Source organism: Rhopalosiphum maidis, chromosome 1 (assembly GCF_003676215.2).
Source record: "Rhopalosiphum maidis isolate BTI-1 chromosome 1, ASM367621v3, whole genome shotgun sequence".
In the NCBI taxonomy this organism is placed as follows: Eukaryota; Metazoa; Arthropoda; class Insecta; order Hemiptera; family Aphididae; genus Rhopalosiphum; species Rhopalosiphum maidis.
The window spans coordinates 34,084,957-34,098,465 of record NC_040877.1 but is presented as its reverse complement, the minus strand read 5'-3'; the positions used below and the strand labels follow the sequence as shown (position 1 = coordinate 34,098,465).

General features: G+C 29.0%; 1 protein-coding gene across 1 annotated transcript; it reads left to right on the top strand.

Annotated features, from left to right (window-relative positions):
• The first annotated feature begins 1,083 nt into the window (after nucleotides 1–1,083).
• Nucleotides 1,084–7,955, top strand: LOC113549170 (dendritic arbor reduction protein 1-like). The gene is made up of 4 exons (XM_026950351.1): nucleotides 1,084–1,229; nucleotides 2,642–2,853; nucleotides 3,299–3,407; nucleotides 6,523–7,955. Exons 1-4 carry the CDS (start codon nucleotides 1,139–1,141, stop codon nucleotides 7,410–7,412), a joined length of 1,302 nt encoding a protein of 433 aa, XP_026806152.1. The 5' UTR covers nucleotides 1,084–1,138; the 3' UTR covers nucleotides 7,413–7,955.
• Nucleotides 7,956–13,509: the final 5,554 nt, after the last annotated feature.

Genomic DNA, 13,509 nt, shown 5'->3' with positions numbered 1-13,509 from the left:
CGAAATATTTACCAACACTCTTTTGTATAATTAAATAATAAACTATAAAATATAACAACACAAATTATGTATAGCTAATGTAAATTATTTTAGTCTGTAGTTTAGTTGTACGTATTCTATAGGTACAGGGGTGGCTAACCAGTCGTTCGCGACACCCTTTGGCATTTTCTTTAATTTTTTATTAAAATATAATTTTTTGTAAATTTGTATATCTTTGTATATCCCACACGAATATAAAAATTATATTTAGAAAAAAGCAATAAATAAATATGAAAAACAAGATTATACACATATATTGAATAAAAGAAGTGTAACATGCACATGTACTTAAGTACGTAATACATATCATATATATTTTGTTTATTGACAACCTTTTTTAATTTTTTGGTCGATCGCGACAACCTAGAAAATCTTGGACGTCGATCGCAAGTCTATTAAAGTTGGCCACCCCTGCTATAGGGTTCACTTAGAATCTATTTAAATTTCTAAATTTGAGCTTTGTCTAAAGATTAAGAGACTTAGTATTAAAACTAAGTCACTATCTCAGACCTCAGTCCCTCTTATTACTTATTAGTTATTTCCATCTAAATTTTGTTAGAAGATTATAGTGTCTGCACACCAACCAATATTCGCATTTTTTCCATAGTATATTATACCTATAGATGACAGGTATGTACCACAGTGCGTCATCGTTAGTATAATAAATAATAAATACATATTAATTTGTTAATTTTTTTTTTACGGATTATGCTTATAAAAATGGAAAATCTTTGCCATATCGTAATCTGCTGCTTTATGAATAAAAATATATGCGTAAAGCAAGCTCACGAAACATTAAGATTAATCGTGTTTTCATGAATATAATTAAACGTAAAACAACAATTGTTAAGATTATTAATATTAATTAATCGACAAAAATCCAATGATGTGGAAAAATAATAATAAAATAAATACATGCACCATAATATATCCCCTACTAATTATCTTATTTTAGTATTATAATAATTATTTGCATACCTTTATTAATAATGATGATGTCATGAAATCGATCATAATTTTCACCGTCTGATGTTCAGCAGGTGGTTCACCGTTGTTTTTGAGTACGTCTGACGTATTCAATTACCATCACTCAACGCATATGCACATACAACCAGCTCCTCCGCCCCCGCTCTCGCCACCGCCTCCACCACTACCACCGACGATAACAATTAGCAAAGATCATCAAGACGGTAAGAGCTAATAATTTTCACTGATCAGTTAAATATTAGGCCAAATTGTATAAGATAAAAACTAGACCTAACCTAACCTAACAATTATCAAACAAGCAAATGTTTTAACAATCTAACAGTTTTTAATTAGATACTGCAGTAATTTAAAATACAAGATGTAAAAATTGTTCAATTATTTACTTTTATCAAAACGTTGAAGTATTTTATAATTTAAAAGTTCCATTTATGAAATTTTTTAAGTACCACTTTTTGGTATCGGTTGTTTTGTCCAACACATTTTTTTTTAATTTCCACAATGTAGTCTTTAGTTTTTTTTTTAATGACTTAAATAAATAAACTTAAAAACCAATTTAAAATAATTTCCAATTACTTTTGAAATATTGGTGTATTTTTCAAATTGATCTGCAAGTTGGGGGACTTGTAGGAAACTTATAGAATTTGACGAAAAAAAAATTGATTTAAAAATTCTAAAAATCAATTTACAGATATTTACGATTTTGAAACCAATTTATTAATATTTGCAAAATAATTTCAAAATAAGTAGGAACATAATTTTCAAATAAATTGGTCTTGATATGAGGGGCCAACTTCATGCACATCAAATTCGTGCCAATACTCGTAAATAAACATTGCCATAGGAACTTTAGCGATGCTGGGGAAATGCACAAAAAAAGAAAACGAATTTACTGCAGGGTGGAGTGTGACGTACGAATCTCAGATGTGTCATGCAAATAAGATGTCATCAACATCCGACCTCTATTTATGACTATTAACTTCTATAGTAGTAAATTAACTGTATAACATAAAGCAACAAGTATATAAAAATAACTGTAAGTTATAGTTATCAAGTTTTTTTACCAACGAGAATCGATATCACAGATGTAGAGAATTAAAAATTAAAGATTTATATTAAAATACTATTTTTGCTATTGCTGAAGATGTGTAATAATTACATACTACAGTGTGGAAAAATTGGTATGGTTTATTTAAAGTTCTTAAATTATTTTTATTAATATTTTGTCACATTTAGATAATTTTATTATTTTAAAGTCCCTGTATATAACGTTTTATATTGATTGTCGGTATCATTGAAATTAGTATTAAAATAAATTAGTTGATACTTAAATAATTAATTAGTAAAATTAATGTAAATGTATAAATAATTTTAAAATATATTTTTAACCATTTTATATACATTATTTCAAAATTTTAATTAAAAAATAACTTTAAAATGATTTATTTATCGACTAACTGTTAATTTATCTGTTGAATTCACTACATTCCATACCTAACCCATATATTATACAATATACAAAGCTAAAAGCACTTTAGGGTAGCATAATTAAATAATTGTATTTTAATATTAAAATTATGATTTAATACTGTCATTATTTGTGCGCTCGTGCATGCAGGTGAAGTCTCAGAATCAAAGACGGTAGCATCTTTGGGCCACGAAGGTAATGGAGCAGGGTACACCGGAATTACCGTTCCGCCACAACCTCAGCGCAGAGGCGCATTGCAACTGTGGCAGTTCTTGGTCACTTTGCTAGACGACCCAAATAACGCATCGTGTATCGTATGGACCGGAAGGGGCATGGAATTTAAGCTCGTCGAACCAGAAGAAGTATGTACTATAAAATAATATTATGTATAATTAATACTAAAATTAACAATATTAAACGATTTACACGGTGTATAAATAAATAATATATTTGATACATATATTGTACCTTCAACACGGCAGAGAGCAAATATTAAAATAAATCATTACATTTTTATTGAGTGTAACAATTTAAATATGACAACATCGTAATTGTATAAAAATTGGACATTTTAAAGATACGTTATAATATTTTGAATACCTAATTTATACGGTCAAAAACAGCAGTATTCGCTCGTTTTTAGAAAAAAATATTCTAGTATATTAGACGTTAGTTTACCTTTAATTGAATCTTAAGTATAGAATCGTTGAAATTCGAAAAATATATTATATTATAAATTCGATATTTGTATAAACGAATAAAGTTGTATTTTGTTTACATGACTTATTGATTTTTGCACGATCATAGGTAGCCAGACGATGGGGATTACAGAAGAACAGACCAGCAATGAACTACGACAAATTGAGCAGGTCGCTCAGGTATTATTACGAAAAGGGAATCATGCAGAAAGTGGCGGGTGAGCAAATACAAATATAAACATGTTGGCGTGATTTAATTTAAATTAGGAAAACAAAACAATGATATAATATAGCCGTAAAGGCCATATAGTATTGTATTCAATCTATATAATGTTTATACCTATATATTTACGTAGGTATATATATACTTACAACTTACGAAGAAATAGTGATAGTGGTAAAACGCAGTTTCCCTGAATTTATTTTTACAGTGTAAGCGTATAGCTGTTATAGTCTTACGAGCAATGTGGAAATTCAAGTATTCTATGCATTTCCCGACCATGATGTAAAAAGCTTAATAGTTTTAGGCAATAAAAATAATAATTTTAACATTTTTCATATTGACTGACATTTTAATAAAACCATTGATTTTCGTGGACAATGTGAAAACAATTTTAAAATACTGACATTCTATTGAATAAATTATTATTATCGAGTAATAAAAATAAAGTTTAAAAAATAATTTATATTACAACTACAATTTATATTTGATTCCTTACTGTAGTATATTACTTAATAATTATTATAATTATGCATAACGATAGGTGATAATGACTTACTGTATTTAAACCACTATCATTTATCAAAGTAAAGAAGATTGTGAATGCACTTTATAACAATTCTCATATTATATCTCCATTCAGTATTTTACGATATTGACATTTCAAAATTTCCAAATTACTCGTATTATGCTAAAAAAAACAATATTGTTATTGGCATAAAATTAACTGATAACATACAATAAAAAAATATAATAATAAAACTCGCAAATTTTTACTCTATGTTATACGAGGTAAAATCGGGGAATGGGGATCTGGAACTGGAACCCAATTCTTGAAATCATTCGACTATTTGTAGTATGCGATAAATATGTTTGTCGCACGAATTTAAAAAAAAGTTATTCCTGAGAAATGAAAAAAATTTATCGTAAAAGAATCATTCGACACTCTGTCAACTGGGTTTTAAAGGGTGGTGACAATTTTTGTCGCATAATAATATTATTTTATCAAGGATTGTTTTCCGTGGACTTTGCGCTGAGGCCGAAATTTTTATAATGAATTATTTAGAATCTACATTCTACTCTACCAATAGGTAATACTGTATAATTGTAACAGATAGGTACACCGTCCACGAATTTAGTAGTATAAAAATACCTTAGTAAAATATAATAACGTCATATTGTGTGCAATGGATTTCGATTTGATAACATATTTCATTAATATAAATGAACAAATAAATTAAATCGATGTTCAATTGAAAATCAATGAAATTGAATAAAGACTTATAATAATATGTTCAATGGAATTCATAATTTGTTACTTCGAAATTTCTCCTCTTGTGTTGTCGGACATCGTTAACGGTGATTTCTTTGAACTCAAAGTTGTTACAATCTACATTATCAATAATAATATATTTCATTATATAATCGTCATCTTCTAACTTCCTCAATCACCAAACACTCGGTGATATACATAATACCTCTATAGATATTTATTTAGCGACAAATAGATAATATATAAGCACTAATGTATATACAATTGTGTGTATATATATATATATATATATATGGCTTTTAACCGAGGAGTTTGGTTTCAAAAAGAAATCACTGTCGGAAATTAAAACAACAAATCGATTTATTATAAATAATTATATTTTGCGTAATCTTGATGAAACTTGCAGTGTCTGCGATCATTTTATTACTTTTTATTCCGATTGGGTTTTTGTAAAATAAATAAAATAATTACAACCAAACGTATTACTCAGACACGATCGCAATAATACAAAGTATGAATTATACTACTATAAATCTATTTAACAAATTAAATGGCATTTAAATGTCCTAACGTTATCACGTGTTAGCTCAGTAATTACTTATCCAGTCGTTAAATGGGTTTTTTAAAACTTATACTACGCTCGCGAAAAAGGTTAGTTTCAAATGTTTCAATTCAGAAATTCGTGTCATAGGAAAATTTTGCACGATGAAGTAGAAATACCTATACTGTGCCATCTGTAGGTTACTAAAATAAAAATTATATAAATATTGTAAAACACTGGCGCAAATCCTAGGAAATCAGATAATATTGTTACATGGTGACCATCTACTATCAAGCTATATAAGTCATATAACTAATATAACTATGCAAGTATAATTATACTGGGTACAATTTTATGAATTACCTACAATAATATAGTGGTTATGTTCTATTACATAAACTGTTATGCCTATAATGGCTATAATATAATATAATTTTAGGGGAAGTTTAATATTTTTTTAACTAAAATCATTAATTTTGATTTCATCATCCAAAACATAATAGCTTTATAAAAAATACTTCAAAATTCGAATACATTGAATGCTCGTTCCACCAATTGTTATTTTTTTCTTAATAAATAATACGGAGCATATAAAACATCGAAGATCTAAACTAAATCTTCATGAAAATGTAATTTCTGTTAAAAATATTTTGATAGAAGAGTATGTAGTTATAGACTGGTACCTATTTCAATCTATAGCTACGGTGCAACCAAGCAGCTTTTCACAGCTGGAGGTATAATATGTAAAACCATCATGTATTCGTATTCACGGTGCAGTGTCAGACGTCGCGGTGTTTAAATGTTTAATCTGCACTAATATAGAATCTCATCGTTTCGTTTTCTCTACAGAAAACAAACGGTTTTCCGATAAATATAACAATTGATGTAGGTACACACTATACACACGTACACGTTCGTAATAATAATAATAATAATAATAATAATAAAAATAATATTTTTATACGTGTAAGCGCGCGATCGTCGGTCGCCCGCGGCGTGTGTGTACAGTGTACACTGTTCGTCTGTTCGTTTGGACAAACACAATAATACAACATAATAATTATATCTATATATATATATACATGATATTATATTACCTATATTATGTTACGCGCGGGTCGGCGACGGGAGTGTACGTATAATATGTAATATTATATATTGCAGAGAGGCGGCAAAAAGGCAGCGCGCACGCATTATATATTATTATGTATACGTTTCAGCGTTTGTGCACACACCCGCACGCGGTGTTTGTGTTTGTTCGCGTATAGTGACGGTTGCCTCTCTTTAATTGTTTGCCAGGCGAACGGTACGTTTACAAATTTGTTTGCGACCCCGAGGCGCTCTTCAACATGGCGGCCACGTACGATTATGCTGCAGTATCCGATACGTCTGGTGGGCACGGTGCCGTCGCGGCCTCAACCGCGGGCCATCACCATCATCTGCACCACCACCATCACCACCATCACCACCAGCAGCTGGCCACCAGATATGCGGCGGCGGCGGCTGCGGCTGCCGCTGCTGCTGCGGCCGCTGCCACCGCAGCGGCCAACATGCACACCTCGGCCGGTGCAACTCCGTCATCGGTGTACGGTGGTCCATCGCCGGCGGTCGGATCCGACGTCGACGGAAGCCGCTGCTCTTACGGTTGCACTTACGGCGGCGGCGGTAACGACGGCTGTGGTAAGTCCGTCACGGCCGTCACCGCCACGACTGCAACACCGGCAAACGCGACGACCACTTCGCCAACATCATCGCCGTCGCTGTCGTCGTCCACATCGTCCTCGTCGTCCTCATCGTCCACGTCATCGTTGACCGACGGCGGTGGGGTCAAGTCCGAATCCGGCAGAGACTGTAAGTCGACTGCAGTGGTAGCGGCCGGTAGACGCCATCACCATCAACAACATCAGAGGCCAGAGATGACAATCGACCGTCACTCACACCAACATCACCTTCAACACCATCACCATCACCACCAACTCCACCACCAGCAGCAACAGCAACAGCAACAACAGCAACAACAACAGCAACAGCAGCAGCAACAACAATTACATCAGCAACAGCATCGACACCACGGAGAAGAATTGACCGTCGACCATCAACATCACCCGGCATTGGTGGTTGACACGGTCACCACCGCCACGGCCAGCGATGGAGTCGGTTACTGGGCGGCTGGCGTTTTCGTCCGATAATACCAACACAAAATTAACTTAATTATCTGTAAGTTTAGTAGACGTGATATTATTTTTTTTACTTTTTTTTTTTGACCTCTAGTGTCTCGGAACTTATTTCACGTAATTCAATACGGTGTAATGTTGTGAATCAATAAGTGATGTTTTAAGATCGACCAAATATAATATACACAAGTTTTGAGGACAAAGCTCGTATTAGGGAAGCAAGAATTAAGGTCTCAGGGCCTATTGATTTTAAGGCCTCATCTCTTTCTACTCGTTAAAAATAAATTACACAAAATGAAATAAAATATATTCACATCAAGAAAAATTACTAAAAGATAAATTCATATAAGTTGATATTCGATAATAATATATTACGATAAATTTGTAAACTATATAGTTAAAATAAAAATTAAATGGGGACCCTGATTATTCAAAATACCATAATACTTTACTAATCACCGTTTTTCGATTTTTGTGATTAAGCTTTGATTAATATATAAAAAAATCCTTAGCAAAGAAAGAGTTTCTATCTTAATTACAGGTATACCTGAAATGTCATAATTGACTTAAATTCCAAAATATTTTAATAATCAAGATAAAATATATTATACTATAATACTACTCATTAATTAAATACTTCAAATTCTAGTTAAAAAAAAATCGGTTTTAATATAACTTAAAGTAGAGATAATTATTTAAATAATAACTTTTATTTTAAGCTTTTTATGGGTACTTTCCAATTTCTATATTTAATACATGAGTTGAATTTATTATTTACTATAAAAATTAAATAGCAATATCATTTATCACTTATATTCCAGGTCGACTAATATAATTTAAATGTACAATTGCTTATATAATAATAAACTATAAAAACCTTGACTGAAAAATCTTAACATTTCATATTAAACTTAAATTAAACAACAACATTTAAATTACAATATTTATAAAAAAAATTATTATAAAAATATTAATATTAAAATATAAAATTTTATAATTAAAACCATACTGCGTTATAATATAGAGATTAGTATTATACATATAAAATGTTGAAAATTATTGATGTTGATAGAAAAAATAAATGGAAAATATAATATTATAGAATATGGCATTTTATTCGGAACTTTAGAGTTGTCTAAATAGCCAATAATAGCTGACTGTTTAACACCCGTTTAGGTATATACTCATAGTATAAATAAATAATAAATAATAGTAATTGTGTTCTCCCGTACATTGATAACTTACTATAATTTATTATATTTGATCTCTTGCTTATCTATATTTCATAAGCAAACGAATAATATTTGTATACTTTTTAATCAGATTTAGTGTATGTATAAAAATAAAATATAATATACCTGATATATACATATAGGTATTACCTACCTAAACCCTAAACTACACTTTTATATTATATAAATACATAATTATTATATATTATTTGATTTAAATAAACAAATAATAATTATTTTATATTGATAGAATTTGATCATATTTTTATTTCACGATATCTGTGCATTGAAATATAACATCATGTCATCATAATAATGTATCTAATGTCCAATACTAATGTCATTTAACATTAAGTAAATAATATATACTATAAATGTTACAGCCTTACAGGTATAAGTTGAAATCAAATAAACCTTCAGAAATAACCGGACAAAACGCGAATTAACCACGATATTTGAGTAAACCTGTAGTAAAATTTATCTTAAAATTTTATTAGGATTATAAATGATTACACATGTAGTCAATTTATCGTTGTTGTCATATTTTATCTACTCCTTGTATTATATGTATATCTTATCTAATTGGTATAATAGGGCAGGGAGGAGGATAATAACTATATTATTATATTAAAATTAATCATATAGATATGTAAGCCCCAAAAATATATTTTTAAAGTATTTTTATAATTAAATATGTTAACTTTTTTAATTCTTAAAATGCACATACACACTTGATAATATTATATTTTTATTATAATTTATTATTTCCCGATAATATCTGAGGTTTGCCTGATTTCAACTTTTGTCCGTAACACATACACTATAGAGTTATATAAAATCTTTTTTATGTGAGTATGTGACAAATTTGTTAGTTATTGTTAATAACTCAACTTAATCTACATTTTAACATTTTTGCTGCACACGATTTGAAAAGCCCTAGGTGTTGTATACTTGTATACATTACCTACAAATTACCAAATGAGTATATTTTATATATATAGGAAATATTATAAGACTTTAAGTAGGTTTGGACATGTATGTTTTTTATGTGCAATAAACTATAAATATATATATATTATAATAAAACAAATAATGAACGTGCAAGATTTTAATATATTATACTATATTGTTATTATTGTATAATGCTGTACAATGTCTACTTCCAATTATCTATCATTTTATCTTAAATTTTAGCCCCGTAACCCTGTTAAAAAAATATAATAATAATAATATAATTTTTTTAAGTATCCCTACAGAAAACCTTTTTAAAATGTTTTTATTTATTGAATTCTTCTCCCGTTTATGCTGTGCATTATTATCAGCGGCGTATGCAGGGATAGGATTCTAGGGTTTTAACCCTCTCCCAACATTTTTTTTATGTTAAATAATATGTCTATTGTTTATAGACTATGGTATTTTGAACAAAAAACTATAGCTGAACTATAAACTTATTAAGATAGTGAGCATGGCTAAACTAATGGTAGTCTATACCTACAACCGGGGCTTACACGATAGACGATAGACCTATTAATAATTTTATTTTTTTAGATTGCTATCACAGCAACACCGCGCCATATTCATATCATAATACAAATCATTATTCAAATATTTGATTGGATATAACATTTTTATTGATAACAAATTATAGTAACTTTGAATGAACTTAATTTTTATCGAGGCACTTGAATGTTGACTTAACACTTACAAATTACAACTCATGACTATAAAGTTTAAACTACCAAGTTATAGACTATAGTTATAATAATTATAGTTTGTCATTCAGCTACAATTTACAAATAATATGAGTGTTCTCAATAAATATTAAGTTTTTTTTTTTCAAAAAAATGAATATTGTTTAGTTATTTTATTATTTTGCTTATAGTACACATATATTATTATAAAATATTTTATATTTTAAGATAATAAGAGAAGATAATACAAAAATAGGAATTTTAAAGAATTATCTTGTGTTATAAAATGTTAGTGATACTTACTTAGTTTACTATAAGTAGATAACCCCCACGAGTCTGATCAACCAATAGTGAAAACCGTAATCGAACTAAAATCCTGCGTACACTACTGATTATTATTGCATGTAAAATCATGTCATGATCTGATAACTTAATAACTTTTTTTACGATCTCCTTTCTCTGAATCTAGAGCTGTTAAGTTTAAAAGGGAATAAAATACTTATCACTACATTGCTACTTAACGTATATAACGGACGAATAACAATATCAATATCCGGTAGACCACGTCGACACTGCGACAGTGTATAAAGTGAGCATCCGTTATATTATTAAATAGCTACTATTTATACTTATTTATAAGCATGATAGTATAAATACCTAATAATACATAGAGTTCCGTTGTTCCGTAGGAGGATACAGTTGGATCTAGAATACAGGAGCTCGTTGAAATTAATTTGTAATTTTTAAAATGTTGATAAGTATACTTATTTTATATTAAATAATATTTTTAAAAACTAAAGTATTTGACATTTATGGATACCCAAGCTGTTTCCAGTAAAATAATATCTAGACTTGGAAGTTTCAAAATTCCACTTTTAGATTGTAGGGGCAATGCTGCAATAGTGGTGCCAATATGTCCAGAAAAATAAAAAGAGTATAATCGCATTTACGCGAAAAAAATGACTTGGCTTTACTGGGCCGCTCATTCATTCAATCTGATTAGAGTTAATGATTATTATTTTAAAGTTCTAGTAAACTAGGTGTAATACTTTAATAGATTAATTAGAGACTTTGCTACATTCACAGTAATAATAAGCATTAATGATAGATATAAGATCATAGAACATTAAATTTATTTAAAAACATATTTATATTTTTACTTAATAATGACATATTTCTACTTACCAACTCATCAAACAACGCTATCTATGTACGATATATAATTAATACTTGAAAAATGTTACTGGGTAGCTACGTAGGTCGTAGAGTGACTTGACTCATAAATGTTTCTTAAAATTGATCATTTTCTGGTATTTTTAGATTAAGCAGATGGGCCCACTATAGTTTTTTAAATTTATTTTGATTTTATTTTTATGTGCATATAAGCATATTTCTCATGTAGTGCAAAAATAACGCACACGCCTTCAATATTTTCATATTTAAAAAAAAAAATTTAAATGAAATAAAACGAAAAATAAATTACAACGTGAATTATTATTCTATATGTGGTTATGTACGATGTACAGTAATAATAACTAATATGTTTATATCACAAAATACAAAGTACTGGTGCGCTTTTTATTTTTGGCGCTCTATTTTATTTTCGAGAAACGCGCAAAAAACGCATCTAATATGTAAGCGAAACGCATTTTCGTTTTAAGATCGTTGTACTTAAAACACGCGTTCGAATCATCTAGTGTGCTACCATTGAGTTATGTAAAATATTAAAACTTTAAAATTAATATATCAATAAAAGCCTATTTAGCCTTTAAAAATTAATAGGTACCTAAATTAATTTTAATATTAAAGCAACGGCATAAAAATTAAAAATATAATATTGATTTCGCTGAACGCAAATTGCTATGTTTTGCGTACCGTAAATAAACTGGTATAATTATAAAACTTGTCAGGGTAGAAAAGTACCACTTAAAAGTCCCACTCTATCGTTACCAAATTACACAGCATTATTTGCAAAGATATATAACCATAATATCTTATTAGCTTGTATCAAGGATTAATAATGTTAATAAAGCGTGTTTTTACGGAGGAACCAAGAGAAAATGGTTTTCAGTTTTGGTCATAGTTGTATATTGAAAATGTTCAATATTTACTGCTATAACTAACAGACTTCTTTTAACGGTTTAGTATTTCAGGTACCTCTGATAATATATTTTTAATACAAATCTCTTTTCGCGTCATATTGTCATATCAGTAAATTGTCGGCAAAACAATTGTTTTCATCGTTACTTCCGTGAAAATACGCTTATAGATTATAAATAATAGAAGTGACTAGATACTGAATATACGATTAATGTCTATACTATACCATAGAAGCGCTTCTGCTGCTCACTAATTCAGTGGGTAGTTTATTGTAATTTGTAGTTGCAATACGCTCATTTCTCTGGGAAAATGTGAAAAACGTTTTATCAATTTATAGAGCAAGGTAATGCCGTACGAATTTGGAATCGGGTTATGTAAATTCATGTTAATTAGGTAAGTACTAAATATTGGAATAGAAAAGAATTCTGATAAAGGTAAACATAATTATGTTTAGAGGAGAAATGTTTCTTCTCCATGGTAAATTTAAGCAAAATCTAAAACTGAACAAAGTACGAAAATGGTCGACTAAACGCATAAAAATTAATTGTATAAAAAAAATTGTAATATTTTCAATGTTTTTGGGCCAAAGAAATGTATTCAGTTATAATAAAGTAAACAACTATAAGTATGTCTTACACAATTTGCAAATTACAAAAAAAAAAGTGAATGTCCAGTAAAGTAAGAATGGCCCTTATCTTTATGATGTATCATAATCAGTTGTGAACCTGGAAGTATTACCCAGTATTATGTTAACAATTTTTAACTAACAGTATCTATTAACTTGTATATGTTATGCTATAAAGTGAGTAATATTAATTTTTAGGGGTCCATATTGACATACTGATCAACTTAATATTTCAGTATACTACAGCCAGTGTAACTTTAATAATGATAATACTTTACATTTTAAGAGTAAATTAAATAGCATACTTAAAAAAGGAAAATAACAAAATACATTTTTGTAAAATAAACTATTGTTTTTATGGAAATAATGGGAAAAAAGGTAAAGGTAAGACATTAATTAATTTGTTTCTATTGCCACATTTTTTTTTTAATACCAATAAAAATTACTGAAAAATTATTAATCAG

Bases quoted from the DNA above. Each gene is read 5' to 3' on its own strand.
- LOC113549170 (XM_026950351.1), top strand. From the start codon at position 1,139: ATGCACATACAACCAGCTCCTCCGCCCCCGCTCTCGCCACCGCCTCCA. The intron at 1,230-2,641 runs GTAAGAGCTAAT...TCGTGCATGCAG, and splicing joins TAGCAAAGATCATCAAGACG to GTGAAGTCTCAGAATCAAAG. The intron at 2,854-3,298 runs GTATGTACTATA...GCACGATCATAG, and splicing joins AGCTCGTCGAACCAGAAGAA to GTAGCCAGACGATGGGGATT.